Below are 19942 nucleotides of genomic sequence, written 5' to 3'. Positions count from 1 at the left end.
TTCAGCCCAATATTTCTGTGACCCAGAATGAGTCATCACAGGGGGAGAGAGAACATAACATGCAGCTAATTAAGCAGTTGCTTAATTCAGTTGCTGAAGTTAAGTACATGAACAAATGATTCACTTTACTTGACACGGTGACTTTGATCAAATGTCTTGTCTTTGAATCATTCTCAGTGAGTATGTAGCAAAAAAAAAAAAAAAAAAAAAGGAGTTTAGAATGGCATCTTTAAATGGCTTTCTGGCATACTTCTCACCTATTTTCTAAGTGATATCACAAAATAATTATTATTCTCTATGTTTTGCAAGAATAATGCCACTGATTTTTTACTCTCCTACTGCAAAACATAGAAGTAAATCTCATTACCCAAAGTATTGAACTAAGAGCATGTCATAGAGTGGAGAAAAGCTGGGCATTTAAAGTAATGTTTTTCACTACATAATCCAATTATTTGCATGGTAAGAGTTGCTAGCACCACTCAGTGGTATATATTTTCAAAAGTAACCCTTAATTCATGAGGATGATGGTAAAAAGTAGATATAGATTAAGGTGCTGAACTTCAGTCTAGGTGATATATCCAAGCCAGAGCAGAAGGAGACAAAGCTGAATGAGAACACATTAGAGTAGTAGCCGGGCACTTAGCACAGTGCTGCTGTCATTAGACCCTAGTCTCAGACACATCTGCTAACCTGTTTAAGATATCTGAGGAGTGAATATGAATTCATATTTATATTTGCAAGTAAAATGTGGTTGAGTACTTCAGAGGCCATATCTGAGATTAGTTTTATTAATTTTTCTGTAATGCATACATGATGAAAAAGTCACCAGTAGGAAGACAACTTATGATTTGTTTAAATTCATACTGCTTTACAAACGGTGAAAAATAAATAAATAAATAAATAAATAAAAATCCTGTTTCTCACTTTCTTCCATCTTGACATATACAGATATATATATGCATACATATGTAATGTATACATCACATAATGAAATTGTGTTAAAATTAATTGACAATTCCAATCACATTTGTAGGTAATGTATTTACTAATGTAAGTAGGCTTGATTCTTATATCTGTTATGTGGATTCTTGGTTGCTCTGTAGCAAGCAACTTGGCCACCTAAAGTCCTTCTGCTGGGCTGCTGGTCTAACCAGTTACCTCAGAAAGTTTGTTGTGGTAAGCCCCTCTCAGCATCCACTGCGCTCCTCTGGAAAATACGATTTATCGCCACCATTTTCCAGCTATTCCAGAACTTTTTTTAAAGAAATGGGTGTCTGGAAACATGGTTCTTTAGCTTAATGTAACAAGTGAAACATCCCTATTCAGCAAGGTATTTTTACTGTGTTTAATCTTCTTGTCCCACACAAACTCAAGAAGTCTTGAAAACCCATGGCTATATCTCAGTTTTATTTACTTTCAGTCTTGAAACAGAAGAGATATCCTTAAATCAGCTGTGATATAGGAGTGAGGAGGCAGGAATACAGCTCTGGTCTATAATAATAATAATAATTAAAAAAAAAAAAAAAAGGATAGGATTTTTAAAATGATTTACTGTAATTCTATAATAGAATGAAATGCTCTTAAAAGGCATTGTTAACTCCTTTTCCTCTTCAAACATAGTGATTTAGCACTAGTAAAAAAATATGTATATTAACACAATTCTCTTCACGTATGTAATCAAGCATTCATAAAATTGTAATAATAATAATAAAATAAGTCTTTTCATTCAGTTGCTGGAACAGCTGCCCAGAGAGGCTGTTGGTGCTCTGTTCCTGGAGGTGTTCAAGATAAACCTGTTCTAGTACCAGATCTGCAGGTTGGTGGCAGGGGGGCTGGAATCTGATGGCACCTGGGGTTCCTTCCAACCCAAGCCATTCTATAATTCTGTGATAACATAATACATGTCCAAGCATCCTACTGACAAGTTACTATATACCAGAATGAACAAAATATAATGATCAAATCTCATAAACAGAGATCCCAAAATCACATTACGATTAATTTGACTAAAGTATTATATCATGACTGAATCATAACTATTCCCTACATATTCTGTAGAAAGGAAACAAGGTCTCTCACCTGACTTGTGATGAATAGCTAGATTTCATAACAAAGAAAAGGAAATGACTAGCAAGAATTTTTGGACTTGATCTTTGGATAATGCTCAATATTTATCAGAGTGTAGTAGGATATATATTTTAGTTAGATGACTGCAGTATAATTCATCTAAATGACTCACATGCTAAATTTTTATGTACTGTGTTTAATGTGTGTGAGTATAAATGGTTACCAGAAGTATTGGAAGTGGCTAGAAATTTTAGTTCAGTGCATGTTAGGTGATGGTCTGCTGGAAAGGAGCTCTGTAGAGAAGGCCATTGTTATCCTGGTGAACAAAAGGTTGGCTATGAGCCAACAGCATGCCCTTGTGACCATGAAGGCCAGTGGTATCCTGGGGGGCACTAAAATGAGAATAGCCAGCAGGTCTAGGGATATGATCTTCCCTGCTCCACTTGGCCCTGATGAGGCAACATCTGGAGTATGGTGTGTATTTGTGGGCTCCTCAGTTAAAGAAGGAAAGGAACTCATAGAAAGAGTCCAGCGGAGAGTGGTAAAGGTGATTATGAGCCTGGAGCAACTGCCAGATAAGGAAAGTCTGAGAGATCTCTTCATTCTGGAGAAGGCTGAGAGTGAATCTCATAGCTGTTTACAAAAATCTAAAGTGCAGAAGTCAAGTTTATGGGAGAGGACTCTTCTCAGTGTGATTAAGCAAAAGAAAAGAGGCAACAGGCAAAAACTAGAACACAGGAAACTCAATACTTACATGAGAAAGAAGTTCTTTCCTGACAGAGGGACAGAGCACTGAAACACACTGCACAGAGTTCATGTAGTCCCCTTCTTGAAGACCAACCTGAACACCTACCTATGTAACTTTGTATGGTAATTCTTGGGTCACAGCCAGAACCACTGACTGATTACCTATGTAAAGGACTGAGTCAGCCATGGGAGCACAGGTGAAGGCAATTCAGCTGTGTGATCAAAAGGGTGGAGCCTCACTCCACCCCCTCCTAGACCCCACTTGGAAAAGACCTGAAAGATCATCCAGTCCAACCGTTCACCTGTTACCAATAGCTCCCACTAAACCATGTCCCTCAACACAACATCCAGTTGTTCCTTGAACACCCCCAGGGTCGGTGACTCCACCACCTCCCTGGGCAGTCCATTCCACTGCCTGACCACCCCTTCTGAGAAGTAATACTTCCTAATGTCCAGCTTGGCTCTCCCTTGCCGTAGCTTGAAACCATTCCTTCTTGTCCTATCACTATTGACACAAGAGAAGCTGATCCCCAGCTCACTACAACTTCCCTTCAGGAAATTATAGAGAGCAGTAAGGTCTCCACTGAGCCATCTCTTCTCCAGGCTGAACATTCCCAGCTCCTTCTGACTCTCCTCATACAGCCTGTGCTTCAGACCCCTCACAAGCTTTGTTGCCCTCCTCTGAACATGTTCCAGGGCCTCGATGTCTTTCTTGCAGTGAGGGGCCCAAAACCGGACACAGTACTCAAATACAGGGGAACAATCACTTCTCTGCTCCTGCTGTCAACACTGTTTCTGATGCAAACCAAGACACCCTTGGCATTCTTGGCCACTCAGGCACACTGTCGGCTCATGTTCAGACCAGCAACAATCAATACCCCCAGGTCCATTTCCTCTACACAGTCTTCCAGCCACCTCACCCCAATACTGTAGTGTCACCCAGGGTACTTGTAGGTGAAGCACAGGACCCGACATTAAATCTTGCTGAACCTCATCCCATTGGCTTCAGCCCAGCTCTACAGCCTGTCCGGATCCCTCTCTAGGGCCTTGCTTCCCCCAGGCAGATCCACACTCCCAGCCAATTTGGTGTCATTTGCGAACTTACTGAGGGTGCACTCGATGCCCTATTCCAGGTCATCAATAAAGATATTGAAGGGGACAGGTCCTAGCACCGACCCCTGGGAACACCACTCATGACCAGTTGCCAGCTGGGTTTAACTCCATTCACCACCACAAACAAACTTTCCTGTCTGTTTATCTCAGTTTCACCAAGAAAACTTTTCCACATATAATACGAACTGTAACAGTCGTGTACAAGGGAAACTTCTTTTACCATGGGAATTGGACCTGATGATTTCGGAAAGGTCATATTCAACCCCTGCAATTCTGTAATTTTCGAGAAAGGTATAGCCCAATTAAAACATAAACAAAGAAGAAGATCTCAGTAAAAGAAGGTGTATTGTAGCTTTCTCAAAAGAAACGGCGGCTGCAAGTGGCAGCGATGGTGGCGGTGAAGCCACTGTCGACGCCACCACTGTCTTTCTGCTGCTGCCATCTTCCCCGCTGTGCTGTCATCGCTGCCGCCATCACTGCTGCCGTTGCCATTTTCCCCGCCGCGCTGCCGTCTTCCCGGCCGCTGTCGACACCGTAGCCATCTTCCCCGCGGCTGCCGCCTCTGCTGTCTTCCCACCACCGCCATCTTCCCCACCACTGCCATTTTCCCGACCATGCCGCCGTCTCCCCCACTGCCGTCTTCCCCACTGCTGCCATCTTCCCACTGCACCGCCGTCTTCCCCGCCACCATCGATGCCACTCTCTTCCCCACCGCACCGCCCTCCTCCCCACTGCCGCCAACTCCACTGTCTTCCCCCCCGCACCACCCTCTTCCCCACCACCACTGACGCTGCTTTATTCCCCGCCATGCCGCTGTCTTCCCCACCGCCATCGATGCCGCTGTCTTCCCTGCTGTGCCGCCCTCTTCCCCGCCGCCGACGCCACAGCCATCTTCCCTGCCGTTGTCAATGCCACCTTGTTCTCTGCTGCTGTTGTCTTCCCTGCTGCACTGCTGTCTTCCCCACCACCATTGATACCACCACTGTCTTCACTGCCATGCCACCACCTCCGCTGCCATCGCCCCTGCCGTGCTGCCGTCGCAGCCGCTGTTGATGCCGCCATCATCTTCCTGCCACCACCGCTGCCACTGCCATCTTCCCTGCCGCTGTTGATGCTGCAGACATCTTCCCCTCTGCATCACTGTCGCCATCTCCCACGCCGTGCCACTGTCACTGCCGCCATCGATGCCACAGCCGTTTTCCCGCCTTACCTACCATCTTAGCTGCCATCTTACCTGCCGCCTTCTTCCCCCTGCGCAGCCGTCACCATCTCCGCCGCTGGTGCTGGCGCTGCCGCCATCATACCTGCTGTCTTACCTACTGTCTTACCTGCCGCCTTTTTCCCGCCGCACCGCAGTCACTGTCTCCACCGCCATCACAACTGCTACTTTCTTCCCCACCGTAGATGCCACAATCTTCCCCGCTGCTCCTCTGTCTTCCCCGCCACTGTCAATACCGCAGCCATCTTCCCCTGCCACCACCGACTCTGCCGTCTTCCCGCCGTCGCCGTCTTCCCCTCCACTGCCGTCTTCTCCACTGCCTCCGTCTTCCCCACCGCGCCATCTTCCCCACCACCATCAACACCGCTCTCTTCCCAGCCGCACCGCCCTCTTCCCTGCCACCCTCAACATCACTGTCTTCCCCGCCATGCCATTCTCTTCCCCACCACTGTCGACTCTGATGTCTTCCCCACCGCACCACCCTCTTCCCCGCCGCCATTGAGGTTTCTTTCTTCCCCACCATGCAGCTGTCTTCCCCACCAACGTCGATGCCACTGTCTTCCCCGACGCGCTGTCCTCTTCCCTGCCACCGTCAACAACACAGCCGTCTTCCCTGCCGCCGTTGATGCCGCTTTCTTCCTTGCCACCTCTGTCTTCCCCGCCGCACCGCCGTCTTCCCCACCACCATCGATACCACTGCCGTCTTTCCTGCTATGCCGAAGCTGCCATCGCCGTCTCCCCTGCCGCGCTGCCGCTGCGGCCGCTACTATTGATGCCGCCGTCGTCTTCCTGCCACCATCGCTGCCACTGCCATCTTCCCCGCCACTGTCAACACCGCAGCCATCTTCCCCTGCTGCCACCGACTCTGCCGTCTTCCCGCCGTCGCCGTCTTCCCCTCCACCGCCGTCTTCTCCACTGCCTCCATCTTCCCCAAAGCGCCATCTTCCCCGCCACCATCAACACCGCTCTCTTCCCAGCCGCACCACCCTCTTCCCCACCACCCTCAACGTCGCTGTCTACCCCATTGTGCCACCCTCTTCCCCACCACTGTCGACTCTGCTGTCTTCCCCGCTGCACCACCCTCTTCCCCGCCGCCATTGAGGTTTCTTTCTTCCCCACCATGCAGCTGTCTTCCCCACCGCCGTCGATGCCACTGTCTTCCCCGACGCGCTGTCCTCTTCCCTGCCACCATCAACGGCACAGCCGTCTTCCCTGCCGCCATTGATTCCTCTTTCTACCTTGCCACCTCTGTCTTCCCCGCCGCACTGCCGTCTTCCCCACCACCGTCGATACCACTGCCGTCCAGGGCCCTGTCCAACCTGGTCTTGAACCCACCCCTAGGGGCTGCTTGTGTAACTATGGGGTGTGATGTGTATTCTGGCCCCGCCCCTGCTGCATCAGAGCCCTGGTTGTTGCTGCATAGATGGATGATGTCACATGGCAACACCTTGGAGACAGGGAGTTCCTCTTGCTCTGCTGGTGTAATCATTCCTGATGAAAAAGAACAGGATCTTGCTGTTTCTTCCTAATAGTTTTTAACATTTGTGGTACTTGTATTTTCCTTAGATCCTTCTACAGAATGTTGTCTAAGTGGAGCTAATATCCTGTTTCTTTGCTGTATGTACATATATATATATATATATTTGCCTTGATCTTTCCTTTGCCCCTTTGGAACTATGCAAACAGAAATTCAGGAAGGAATTTTGCCTCTCTGTCTTCCTATGATGCTCAGAAGAAGGTGTAGAATTTTTAGTGCAGAGTGAATTAAAAGGTGATTTCTTCCACTCAGCAATTGCTGGATGATTTTAAAGATTTAACATACATATTTCTGAGGAGATTTACTTTCAGGATTTAAAACCTTCCTGTCCACCTAGGAAATAAATGTTCAGGGGCTGGAACGAGCTGCCCAGGAAGGCTTTTGAATTACCAGCCCTGGAGATGTTGAAGAAACAGTCAGATGTAACAATAAGAGACATGGTTTAGTGGGAAATAAATATGGGAAATAAATATTCATTATGGATGGCTAGACTAGATGATATGGGAAGCATTTTCCAACCTTAGTGATTCTATGACTCAGTTGATTCCAACAGACTTCATACTTAGTTAACCCTGGTATTTTGCAAGGCTGCGCTTGAACTGTTAAGCTGAAATCTTCTTGTTTTCCAGGAGAAGTATTGTTTTTTGGTTAGAGTTGTATATCAATTCATGTGATTAATTTTCCTTTTTTTCTCTTTAATTTTAACAGCAGACTATTGAACCAGACCAGTTTTGTTAGAATTTAAGAAAAATTACTATTAAAAAAAAAAAAAAAAAAAAGGAATGTAGGAATAGTGGCTGCTCAAAGCACATGCTATCTATTTCTGCAGTTAAAAGAGAAATCCTGCTGTAGGACTCAACTAAAGCATTAAGTGTACTGCCCAGGATGCAGCAGGGTATTAGTTGACTTTGGCAGCACTTGTCAGACTTAAAGTTGCAAGGCATTATTTTGAAACTCTTACAAGTAGGAAATAAAAAATGTTCACCAAAGTCTGTGTTCAAGATTTATTTCCCTCTGGAAAGGAGAGTGTTCTGTCAAGAAAAGGAGTCAGTCTAATTGGAATTTTACTTCATGCATTTGAGTGTTAAAAGTATTAGAATCCTAAACTTGAGATCCAATATGTTAAGCAGATGTTCACTTTCTTTGTGAGGCAGTGGTTATCAGGCACAGTGACCAGACTGAGTCTCAGCATATTCTCTTCCAGCAGGCATTATGCTATCATAAGAATTCTCCATGGAGTAATTTGAGTAAGGAACTCAGGCAGCACATCGATCCTCTGTAGTCAATCAAGTATGGACAAAGCAAACTGAAAACAATTCCTAGAAAAATCTTCATAATGATGTAGAGGTAAAACATATTTCTCTACTGACTCCAGGGACATCTATTCTCTAATTACTGTTTTAATCCAGAAATAGGAATCTTCAGTATGTATATATGCATGCACACAGAACACTTCTATGCTAAGGGTCCTGACACTCACTGCAGTATAGACAATGCATTGAGATTTAAAACCTCTTATTAGTTAAACATTTACATACATTGAAAGTGAAAAAATGCAGTGTGCTTTACCACCAGAGTAGTTAGGATAGAGGGGGGAAAAAAATGCATTGGGCAGGGACATGATGAAAATGCAGTTGCTAGAATAAGATCAATTATCTGCATACTGTTTTGCATTTAAAGTTCCTGACTTTGATATTAGATGTACTCCCTTCCTTTCCAGACTCAGACCCGCAAGGTAGATGTGTTTTTCCACCTCATCCAGATGACTCAAAGCCCAGAGCCTGAGTACAGGGCACACACTCTTGCCACACCAAGTCAAAGCCACAAGGAGAATGTGATTACTTAAACATAAAGTTTATTTTTGACAGAAAATTTGGAAGCCTTTATTGTATTTTGTGTGTGTGCATGTGTGTGTTTTGAGATTTCCTGAGTAAAAAGAGGTCTCTGTGGCTTTTTGCATAAATTGGGATACAGACATTAGTTTTGCAGATGCTCTTGCACTTTTGATACGATCTAGTATAGTATTTGTTTGCAACATACATAGCTAGTCAATACCTTATTTGCACTATGAGAGAACACTATCCAGATTTCAGTGTCTTCTGGTAGATAGTTTGATGGAAATGGAGTATATTTACTTGACAATGAGTATAATAATAATTAAAAAAAAACAAAAAAAAAAAAACAAAAAAAAAAAAGTATAATAATAATTAAAAAAAAACAAAACAAAAAAACAAAAAAAAAAACAACACACAAACTTTAATAATGATCAGATAACAAAAAATTGATGGTATACATGATGGTATATAAAGTTTCCCTGATGTCTGGAAAGGAAGACTTCCTGTGAAGTAGTTCTCTGGAACTATATTTCTTGTGTTATCTGGCTGACCAAGTTTGAAGTCTGTGCTCAATGAACTGCCTGCAGTCCTAAATTCTTGCTGCAGTAGTTCAATTGATGTTAAGTACACACATAGTGCAAGTGGGCTATTCTGCAGGAATGTGTTTGTGAGGGGATTACAGGCAACCTGCAGCTGTACAGTTGTGCAACATACTCTGAGTCATTCAGGAGATGTGATCTGACTTTCCCTGGGTGAAAGCTGAATGCAAAGAAACATTCCTCTCTTATTAACTGACATTATATGGTATTAGACTCATACAGCAATATTTACTGACCTGGTATCAGCAAACACTGTCTTATATTAACTTCAATACAAATCAGATGTACTGAAGTAGGAAAATCTGAAGTGGTACTTTTTGTTCTCTTGAGCTAGATTTCTTACATCACCTTATTCCTGCTTCCTGTCCAAGGGCATTGCATCGTCTCACACAAACAGGTAAGTTTCCATCAATAGCAGAATGTATGCACACATTCCATACATACATTTTAGTGGAATTCTTCCTCCAATCCTTAAATATATGCATGTATGTATATATATAAAAATATATGTGTATATATATGTGTGTGTGTGTGTGTATATTTATATGCTGTCATCATATTAGTTTAACATAGAAACTCTGTCTTTCAGAACTGAATGCAATGTTTCAATTTCAAATGTTCTGTCACTTATTCTATGACTTGTGCCTTTGTGCCACAACACTGATAGTTTAATTTGTCGAATTCTCATCATGAAAGGATGAGCTATATCAGAAGAAGGACACAGTCCCAAGGGCAAGAGAAACAGTAATTTCAAATCAAGGGTTCTGATATGCTTTAACTGACTTGGAGAAGGCCTGGAAAAAGAATATGGGTACAGAAAGAATAACATCTTCTTTTTCTTTTTCTTTTTTTTTTCTTTCTTTTTTTTTTTTTTTTTTTAACTGTTCTATCTCTGCAGGAATAATGAAACCCAACCTGGCTTGCTTGGTTGGGTTTTTTTGTTTTGTTTTTGTTTTGTCATTGTTGTTTATTTGATTGCTTTTGCATGGTAAGAATGCCCTGATTGCAGCCTCATTTAGGTATTCCTTATAATTAGATAGAACTTATCACAGTGTCACAGTCTCGTGCAGGTTGGAAGAGACCTTAGAGATCGAGTCCAACCCCCCGGATTCGAGCCTCCTGTGTAGCAGAGCGGCACTTCTACCACTTGTGCCACAGGGGGGATTCGAACCCGGGCCTCTGGTATTGCAAAGCAGCATTCCTACCACTGTGCCACCGCAGCACACACAACGTAATCAAAAGATTATAAAGTAGTGAATCTGAACTTTTTTTTTCTCCTTTTACCTCTGTCTTTGGGGGGCTTTGTGGAGGGAGGAGAAGTGAGTGTCAGTTGTCAATGGAGTTTTGTGTTGATAATGTGGGAGGTGACCAAAGTATCAATCTTCAGTCTCCAGCAAACTCTAGATGCTACCAGAGGTCAAATATTTCCTTGTCCCCTTCATTCCTGCTGTAGTTACTGTAGAGCTCTGAGCTGCAGTAACAGCTGCAGAGCTCTGTAAAAACTGATTATAAATGATGGACACTCAGTCCTTTTAAAGCATCACACTTAGTTTTCTTATCTCTCTTTTCTTACTGTTGCGCTTTGGTTTTGCATCCAGGATTAAATAAAATTTTTCTTCTGGAAGTGACCAGTGGAGAAACTCCAGAGGGCAGAGTTCCCACCAGGGGTCTTCACCCCAGGGCAGATGCTGCCTGCAAAATCTGTGTATCAGCAAAGAGGAAGACCCTGTATCCATATGCATGATTCCTTTTTTCAGGCCACAGCCTTATAGTTTGACACAAAATCAAAATCAAAACAGATAGAATCTGAGAGGGTTTTTTACAGAGCAGTTGACATCTCTGTACAATCAAAGCGGATGTGCTGAAATTCCTTGACTGTGTAGAGCTGCAAGTAGTGAAATCACTTTAACCTAGACATTTGTTTGTTTCTTGGTTGGTTAGTTTTTTGATGGGTAAATAATTATTGGCATCTGTTGCTCCACTTTTTGTTTTCTGATTGTTTTTCTTTTTCTTATAGTTTTTCCTTTTTAAAAACAAAAACAAAAACAAAACAAAACAAAAAACAAAAAACAAACAAACAAACAAAAAAACCCCTCACCTTTCATTCCCCACCATTACAGCACATTGTTACTTTGGTAGATTTATATTCAGATTCAGTCAAAAAGGTAAATTGTTAGGTTGAAAATGCACCTGTTTCAAAGATACTAATTTGTTTTATCATAGAAGGAGGTGAAATTAACTACCATAACTGAAAGAGCTGTTAAGAAATTGTTTGCATTTTCTGTTTGCATCTGGATCACAGCTTATGAGAAAAACAGTTACTGAACAATGAATGTGAAGACATATAAAAGTGACAACTGTTTCATTATACCAGTCCAAGGCTCATTCTCTTTCTCTTTGAAGCTTTTTTACTCCAACATCTTAAGAGAACTTAAAAATATATTCTTCCATAACAAATGTTTCTGTCAACAGTATAGCTAGGTTTGTCTTAGAGAACTAATATTTTTTATCTGGTTCACATGCAAAACTGTATGTTGCTCCCTGGTGCTGTCTCAGGTCATACTTGGGTCATACTATATAGTATGACTTGGGTCATACTATATCCAGTTAGTGAATTTTGCTGTGGAGCCACCCATATCAGAGCTGCTTTCAGATCAGGGTCTTAAAGTAACTTTCTTGCTAAGTGTGGAACTGCATGGATGCTCCTGTTCAAAGACTAGCTTGGTATCCACTACAGCTTGTTTCTTGCAAAATGATGTTTCAGCTCACCTGCTCATTGCACTTAATGTAATATTTCCAAAATATTTCCAAAAATAGGCTAAAGGACATTTCTAAGGAACGTGATAGAAAGTGGGGTTTACAATATGTGGTTCTTTGTGTCATAACTGAACAAGGAGCAGCATATGATTCTTCCCACTGGAAGAAAAGTAAAGCATTTATTTCTCTGTTTTTAAAGCCACAGCACAGAAGTTAAATTCTTTTCTTAAGTCTCAGGTAGAAACACTTGTCACAGATGTAGCTTTCTGCTACTTGTCTCCCTGTCTTTGTAACTTCTACATTCACAGCCCTGCCTGACATTTATATATATTTTTGTCCTGGCAGTCTTAGTAATAAAAATCTCAAGATTATTTCTAATCCTGAGTGACACATGAGCATACAAATTTCAGACAATTTAGGTGAACTATTATGTCTCTCATTGGAGAAACTGCAGTCATCACTTGCATCACCTGCATTCCTCTACTCCCTGCAAAATATAAAAAAATAAACACAGATTAAAAAGAAAAAGAAAAAGAAAAAAGAAAAAAGAAAAAAAAAAGAGAGAGGAGAGGGGAAGGGAGGGAAAGGGAGGGGAGGGGAGTGAAAAGGGAAAGGGAAAGGGAAAGGGAAAGGGAAAGGGAAAAGGAACGGGAAAGGAAAAGGGAAAGGAAATTTGAATCTGTTATTAAATCTCCTCAGAAAGGAGATTCGGGATACAGGATTTTCCAAATCAAAACGAAAAACACAGTTAGGAAATAATGTTTTATTTTTTTCTTTGTTATTATCTAGTTCATGCATTTCTTTTTTAGAGGACATTATTAAAAGGAGCTTAAAAACACTGGAAAGAAAAGAAGATTTAGACCCCCTGCCAAGGCATACAGCAATGCTCATGTAATGTAAAACCACTTTATCCTCCTGTGCTCTCCATCCCAGCTGACCTAACAAGAAAGAATAAAATGAAGCAGGAGACTGAGAAAACAAGACATCCTTTTCAGAGAGCAAAGAAAAAGCAAGCAGAGAAAAATCTATAAATCTATAAGATTTATTTAAAAATAAAAATAGTTTTTTTAAAAAAAGTATCTCTTGAAATGGCTGAGCTCAGTTATTCCTATCTGTTACCTTCAGGAAGGCATATTCACTTGTATTTAATGTTTTACATACAGTTATATGCTGTAGCCACTACTATAATAATGGTTGCACTGATATTTTATTTTACTGATCATCATTTCCGCTGTACTTCATCCAGTGACTAGGCATACACTGTCAAGTGAATTTGGAACTGTGGTACATCTGTGTAAGGAAAATAATGGTGTGTCACTTCAGCTAGAAGAACTAGGAAGTTCTGCAATAGGCCGTGTGTTGAGCTAGTGCTAAGTTAACTAAATATTTCCAAATATAAGTTAATTTTTAGGAAGGATTAGTGATGTATCAAGTAAACCTAATAAGTAATCTATTTGTTTTCCTACAACTTTTGAAACTGAAATTTTGAAAAATTACTACTGAGTTTAATAGAAACATGGAATGTTTTGTTGAATGTGAGATAAAATACATTACACTTTTTAACTCATTTACAACTTTTCCTTTGTTCCTTCAAGTAACCATTATTTACATTTACTGTTGTCTTGATTTAGAATAAAACAACTATTTTTTAAGCCCCTTAACAGAATCTTTCTCCCTATTCTTATGGTTACCAGTTTGAATTCTGCAAAGGGGAGAAGCTCCTGTCTCTTACAGAAGTAGATCTTCCTGCATTGCCACACAATCTGGACAAGCATCCTTAGGGGTAGAGTGGATCAACACAGCGTTCTTGCTTCTTCCCACTGTTGTTACATCTTGCTAAAAAGCACCTAGCCAACCTGCAGTCAGAATTAAGAGGGGTAAGATAAGCCCCAAATCAGTATACACAGTCCAATGAGTCAATTCGCAACAACTACTGTTGTTATACATGTTGTTATACATGCTTTTTGTTGTTGTTATTTTTTTTTCCCTTGAAGGCATTGAAAATAGGGGCGCATGATAAGGGGGTTATTTTACTTTGTTTGATTGTTTTTAATATGGCCGTGATATGTGGACAATAATTTACCAAGTTTTTTCATTAACTCTGCTTTTGCTTGATAGGTTGCCACTGTAGCTGTTATGTGAATACAGTGTTCAAGTGAGATTGAGATATGTCGTATAAGATTCAGAAATAAAGAAACTGGGAGCATTGACAGCTACAGGGTTCATTCACAGAATGATGTTTGTATAAGCAAGGTTACTAAACTGATCTTTTCAACCCTCATTTTTCTAGCTTTTTGAGTTTTATGGACTCCATGCGTTTTCAGTTAGCATTTCTCATCTGCTTATCTTCTGATTTCTTTGCTCTTTTTGCATGTTTGGCAGGATGCTGAGAAAGAAGTACATTGTATTGCTAAAAACTAGTTTTGTACAGATTCTGAAGCTAAGTACCTAGATGCATTTCCTTCTTCTTGACATACAATTTTCTGTACCACCTTGACTGAGAAACACTGTGTAAAAGGAAATGACAGTGCAAGGCATTAGACCACAAGGCATTTGCAGAGGAGTAGTAATACACTTGAAAATGACTTCCTCTTTGTTTTCCAGAGGCAATCATGAATGCTTCCCATCTTTCCTGATTTTGTCCTTTGACAAATATATTACTTAATTCTTCTACTTTGACAGCCAAAGAGAATCCTCAGGCTGAAATGGTGCACCCAATGACAAATTTGTCATATCCTTTTAATCCTATAATGCTTATCTCCTTTACCACCTTTGGGGTGCACAGACTTTTACTATCATCAAAGTCGCAAGCCCTCTCTCCTCCATCTCCCCACTATAATCCTATAAATAAACATTTGAAGAACAAAAAGGACTGGCTTCTGTGTGGGTGGGGGAATGAGTTCCTGGGTGATTTTTGAAAGGACACCACTAAGCTAATCACTCGCCTTGCAGATGTGGGCCCACCTTTTCACGCTTGCCAGAAATTTCTGTCATTTGTGTGCTTTCAATTTGTATCAGATTAATCCAATGAACTGACTTGACAGCCAGATTCAGATCCAAAATGGGCTTGTTTCACTGCCTGAAATCTCAATTTACTTCCAAGATTTTTCATACATTAAACATTGTAAAAATGCATTGAGATAGCAGCACTCAGCAGTTTCTTGAAACATTCATGGTTAAGACCTTAGCAGCAGAAGTTAATCTTTTTCTAAAAATAAAAATGGAAAATAATAAATATGTTTTTTAAAATGTTAAATAAAAAACAACTTTGCTCAAAAATAACTAGCATGAAGCATTGCTGCTTTAAATATGAAAGACTGGTGCAGTGTATTAACAAATGTGAGTCACTAGAAACTTCAAGCAGTGGTCTTCCCAAACTACTCTGTGTACTTCATTCTTTCCATTGGTTTTCTCTAAAATCCGGGTTCAAACTCAGTCACTTCTGACACTGAATAGAAAATCTGTCCCTAAAAGTGTATGCTTTGAGAGCTCGCTAAGGGTTAGGTCAGATGGTAGTCTTTGGGTCTCACTGTTGTTTCTATTCATTTGGATTACTGATACCCTTTGTACCAAAATTACTTGAAATTGACTTGTCACAAAGCAGGAAAATCCACTAGCCATAGAATAAACACCTCTAATTGGCTTCAGAGATCTTTGGATTATACTGTAGATTTTTCTGAGGCAGAAATCTTTTGTCATAGATAATCCTCAACAAACATTAAACTGCCATGAGCAATCTGGCTCATATTCTATCCTTCTTATCCCCTGTAAAGAAACATATCTGAGCAAAGAATTAAACAAACAGAACAAAACAAAACAAGAAAAACAGTGTCAATCCCTTCTTTAAAAGGCCTATTTGCATTAATTGAATAGTTTGTATCTGGAACTTCTTACTTGATAAAATATATCACTTTAAATTCTGTTGGAGTTCTTCACAAACTGTTCAACTCCAAACACATGTGGTGTGATATTGTTTTATGTGTACCCAACTCAGGCTGACAGTCAGAAAATCCAGAGTTGTGTTTGCACACTGAAATACCATGCAACACTGAATTACATTATCCTGAAATACATTTCAGGAAGAGCAGACTGAAGTTTTCAGGTACTTCTTGGAATTTTGTATTTCTCACATGACATGAATCATAAGGAAAACCAAACTCAGAAAGCAAGATAAACAAGGTGTTGTTTGTTACATCATTTATCACATTTCAAAACATGATCCTTTCCAATAAATACTTATTGGATTAGCCACAACTGAAGAACAGAGTTTTGGTCAGACCAAATAAAATATATACATTTTTCACCTAATTAAATAGAAAGTCTTAAATATTAAATAGATAGATGTGTTTCTATGCAACATCAGAGAGATCTAAAAAGGAATTCATTGAAGGTAGCTGATCTGCCCATCATGATACATAAAATTCCATGCAGGGCATTGTAACTGTGTTTTGGGTTTACTGAAGTTAGTTTGTTTTCCAAATATTCAAAATAGGAGGTGTGACATACCTTATGTACAATTTCTATATAAGATGTACTGTGTGATTTTTTTAGTTCACTGTCTTCATCCCTGCATCAAGGATTGAAGTATTAGTAGATGCCAGAAACAATGTCAGAGAAAGCACCTGCTTAAAGAATTAGAGTGCTTTGGTTGCAAGGTCAGTTTAAATAAATGTGTACACAGGGCAAGATCTAAATTAGTCTCTAATTTCCAAAATGTTTGTTCTCACTTAGGCTAAATCTTTCTCAAATAAAGGTAGTGCTTAATTCTGAATAGTCAAGTGCTACAGTAAATTATGCACTGCAGGTTTTATAGACAGAAGTGGAATGTATATATAGTAAAGCTGAATTTGCACTCTTGCTCTAAACACTTCTGTCTTCAGCACTTATCTCCATTCGAATGACACCGAATTGGAATCTTGCATGTCAGTCCAGATGTGTGAAGCACTACCATTATTCAGAATAGAAATGCATAGTGGTGGTTTTTAGAAGGTTGTTATTTTTTATTTAAGATAGTAAAGTGTACAGATGAATTCAATTTTAGATTTCTTGCAAACGAAAAGCTAAAAAATAAAATAAAAAAAATAAAAAATATTCAATGTTAAGAATTTACACATTCCCAAATTATATTAGCATGAACATTTTCCCAGACATTGAAAATAAATACTGCCATCTGAAAAAGTCAAAATACATAAACAAGACAAAGTATCATAGAATCACAGAATATCCTGAACTGGAAGGACCCACAAGAATCATCAAGTCCAGCTTCAGAGAGGACCAGCAATGAGAAAAAGCACAACTGTTTGGAAGTGCCCCTTCTCACTCAATAAAACATCTAAACCACAATTTTAATAACTCAGGATTTCCTTTAATTTAGCATTTCCTGTGTTAGTGCAAGTTGAGGATATTTTTGGACAAATTATTCCCTTTTTGTGTGATTGTTTATTATTCAATTCCTTTCTAGTATGAACATTTGTAGTTATTCATAGTTAACCTCATGGCTCTCTAATTTCCTGCTCCATTTTGTGGAAGGGAATAACATCACAACAAACTTAAACTGTGTCCTTGTAAAGCTATAGAGGTGGCAGGCTATATTAGTGTCAACAGGGCAGGCGCCTTCATAATTCAGTTAGGGACTCATAACAGCAGTAAAGGCCAAATATAACTGAGAAATAATGTAAGTTCGGAAAATAATTTTGCATTGGCTTCAATGTAAACATGGTGGCTATTATCATAACTTTCAAATCTGTATTTCCCTAAGCTTAGAAAGTCCTGTGATGTCAGACTCACAGAAAAGCATCTTCTGAGCTGGCCTTCTGGAAAGCTTTTAATGTTCTCAAACATAATAAAATCAAACTCAAATTGTTAGTGTAAGCTGAAAAAGGCTGATTGGAGCACTTAAACAAGCGAAGTCATAAAGTATAGAATAGCTTCCCTGTATGGTGAATCTATCATCGTACTGTATGGATAACTTCCTTACCATGATCACTGTATTTTGGAGCCCAGAAAGTTGATTAACATATTTTTCAAGATTTCTGGCAGGGAAGCAGATCTCAGCATATAAACTGCATGTTAAATGTAGAAGGACTGTGTCAACGGGAATAATTCTCAGTTTGATTCAGTTGCATGTCTGACATATTTTGTACTACTTAAATGACCTATATCCTAATGTATAGTAGAATCAGGTTGGTGCTAGCAGATTTACCTTCCATCAGTTATTTTCATTACTATATATGTCCTCAAATTTGTAAGCATCCTGTCAGAAAGGCGCAAGAGTTTCATCAGTTAGTCTTATCACGTTGCAGAGAGAAGAGGTAAGAACTGTTCAATTAATTTCAATGACCTGTTCAAAACTAATTGACTACTTAACTGAGTAAAGCCAAAGGAATCTGTCTCTCTGTTCAGTATACAACACATGAAGTAAATACAATCCAACCTCAGGGTCATCCCCTCTCTTATAATTACATCTTGCTATAACAATTATTTCCGCTCATAACCAGTAGATTTTTGTTCAAAAGGGTTGCAAAGCAGAAGACTTCAGTTTGGATCCATTGGTCCTATGTAGCACATAAACATTCATATGCCTCATCAGAAAAGAATTCTACATTATTGGTTTAAATCTGGGGAATAAAAGAGTTTTCTAAGGTTAATTCTCAGAATGATTTTGAAACCATGATAAACATTTATTTTCTAAAATGCCTTAGCTTTATTAAGATAAAAGATGTATACATCTTTACATAAATCAAATATTCCAGATCATCATGAGACTAGCTGTTTTATAATAGTCACTGTAGAATTTTGAGCTGAAAAATGGAGCTTCAGACTAATGTCTATTTGTTAACCTGTCCTAACCCTTAGTTTTGACCAGCATGTAAGACATTTTTTAAGAGACATCATTCTACCTTAGTCAGCATTTACTGTGAAAATACTTTTCAGCTTTGTTTTGATTAGAATTACTCCAAATAGTTCATATTAGCCAACAGAATTGCTCTAAACCTTCTCTGTTTATTTATACAAGACCAAGTAAAGTTGTTCACAGAAAGTAGCGGCAGCTTTAGCGGTGGATTTGCAGTCAGGGGGCCATGCTACAACATCAATTTCTATGCTTTGTATTAAATGTCTTCATTGTAGTCTAAGTAAACAATCTCCATATATAGGTAGAGGAGAATTAGGACTGGCTCACAATAACAGTAACTTTAAAGACAAGATGACTGCTGTGATATGCAGGCTCACAGAGGTACTTAGATCTACATTGCAGAAATGGTGGTTTGTTCCAGTTTTTTTTTTCCCTTTTTCCTCACACCCTGTCTCTATTCCCTGCATTTAAATAGCACCAACAGAAGTAAAATATTTCAAAATATGTTGATATGAATTCTCCAAAGAATCTGTAGTGAATAACACATCATATATGTGATGTAGATCCTATCTTTCCTCCCAAAATGATGCAATTAAAGAAATGGCATTTGTTTTTAGATCAAAGCACAGATTATTCATAAAACAACTATTCAAAGGTGTCTTAAAAAGCAGCAGAATTTGTAGAAGCCACATCTAAATGTAAGTAATAGACATCTGCTTAAAGAAGGCAGGTGGAGAAAAATGTCTATAGCTCTTTCTGTAGGTTGCCAATAAAAAAATTCCCTTTGAATTTTAATAGTTATGGCCAGAGGTTGAGCATACCAAAAAAGAACAAAAAGAAAACAACAAACAAACAACAAACAAACAAGCAAGCAAGCAAACAAACAAACAAACAAACAAAACACCACAAAACAAAACAAAAAAAACAAAAACACACAAAAAGCAATGTTCTTGACCTACACACATGGTTCAAAGGTAGACAGGCTCAAATATCCTGAAGTTTGCAACACCTAAAAAACACCTTAATTTCAGTGAAGGAATTTATGCCATTAATTATACTCTGGCCAACTTTCTTCAGAAAAGACACTGGAAAGCTGTTTGCCCTCAGGCTGAGAATGAATCCATGGAGTTAAAAATTACACTGTCTTGCAGCATACACCAACATAACCAGTGATGTGTGAGCTTGACTTGCAGCAGCTGACCCACTGAACAACTG

General features: G+C 39.7%; 1 protein-coding gene and 1 long non-coding RNA gene across 4 annotated transcripts; one reads left to right on the top strand and one right to left on the bottom strand.

Moving 5' to 3' along the window:
* Positions 1-4253: 4253 nt before the first annotated feature.
* LOC116652535 (uncharacterized PE-PGRS family protein PE_PGRS54-like) lies at positions 4254-6356 on the bottom strand. 2 transcript variants are annotated; one of them, XM_032441487.1, is made up of 2 exons: positions 6266-6352; positions 4254-5372 (listed from the first exon to the last, which is right to left on the bottom strand). In XM_032441487.1, the coding sequence occupies exon 2, from the start codon at positions 4757-4759 to the stop codon at positions 4256-4258; it is 504 nt and encodes a 167-aa protein (XP_032297378.1). In that variant the 5' UTR covers positions 4760-5372; positions 6266-6352; the 3' UTR covers positions 4254-4255. The 2 variants fall into 2 exon arrangements, 1 of the variants encoding a protein (XP_032297378.1); XR_004305679.1 differs by lacking the exon at positions 4254-5372 and adding an exon at positions 5590-5971 and having other exon boundaries at positions 6266-6356.
* Positions 6357-6599: 243 nt separating this feature from the next.
* LOC116652536 lies at positions 6600-12813 on the top strand. 2 transcript variants are annotated; one of them, XR_004305681.1, is made up of 4 exons: positions 6600-6763; positions 7888-8030; positions 9452-9514; positions 12684-12813. It is a non-coding gene; the product is annotated as an uncharacterized LOC116652536 (long non-coding RNA). The 2 variants fall into 2 exon arrangements; XR_004305680.1 differs by having other exon boundaries at positions 6603-6763; positions 7891-8030.
* Positions 12814-19942: the final 7129 nt, after the last annotated feature.

Source organism: Coturnix japonica, chromosome Z (genome assembly GCF_001577835.2).
Source record: "Coturnix japonica isolate 7356 chromosome Z, Coturnix japonica 2.1, whole genome shotgun sequence".
Classification (NCBI taxonomy): Eukaryota; Metazoa; Chordata; class Aves; order Galliformes; family Phasianidae; genus Coturnix; species Coturnix japonica.
The sequence above is the reverse complement of the archived record's forward strand: the minus strand, read 5'-3'. Positions and strand labels throughout refer to the sequence as shown.

Bases quoted from the DNA above. Each gene is read 5' to 3' on its own strand.
- LOC116652535 (XM_032441487.1), bottom strand. From the start codon at position 4,759: ATGGCGGTGGGGAAGACAGCGGCATGGCGGGGAATAAAGCAGCGTCAG.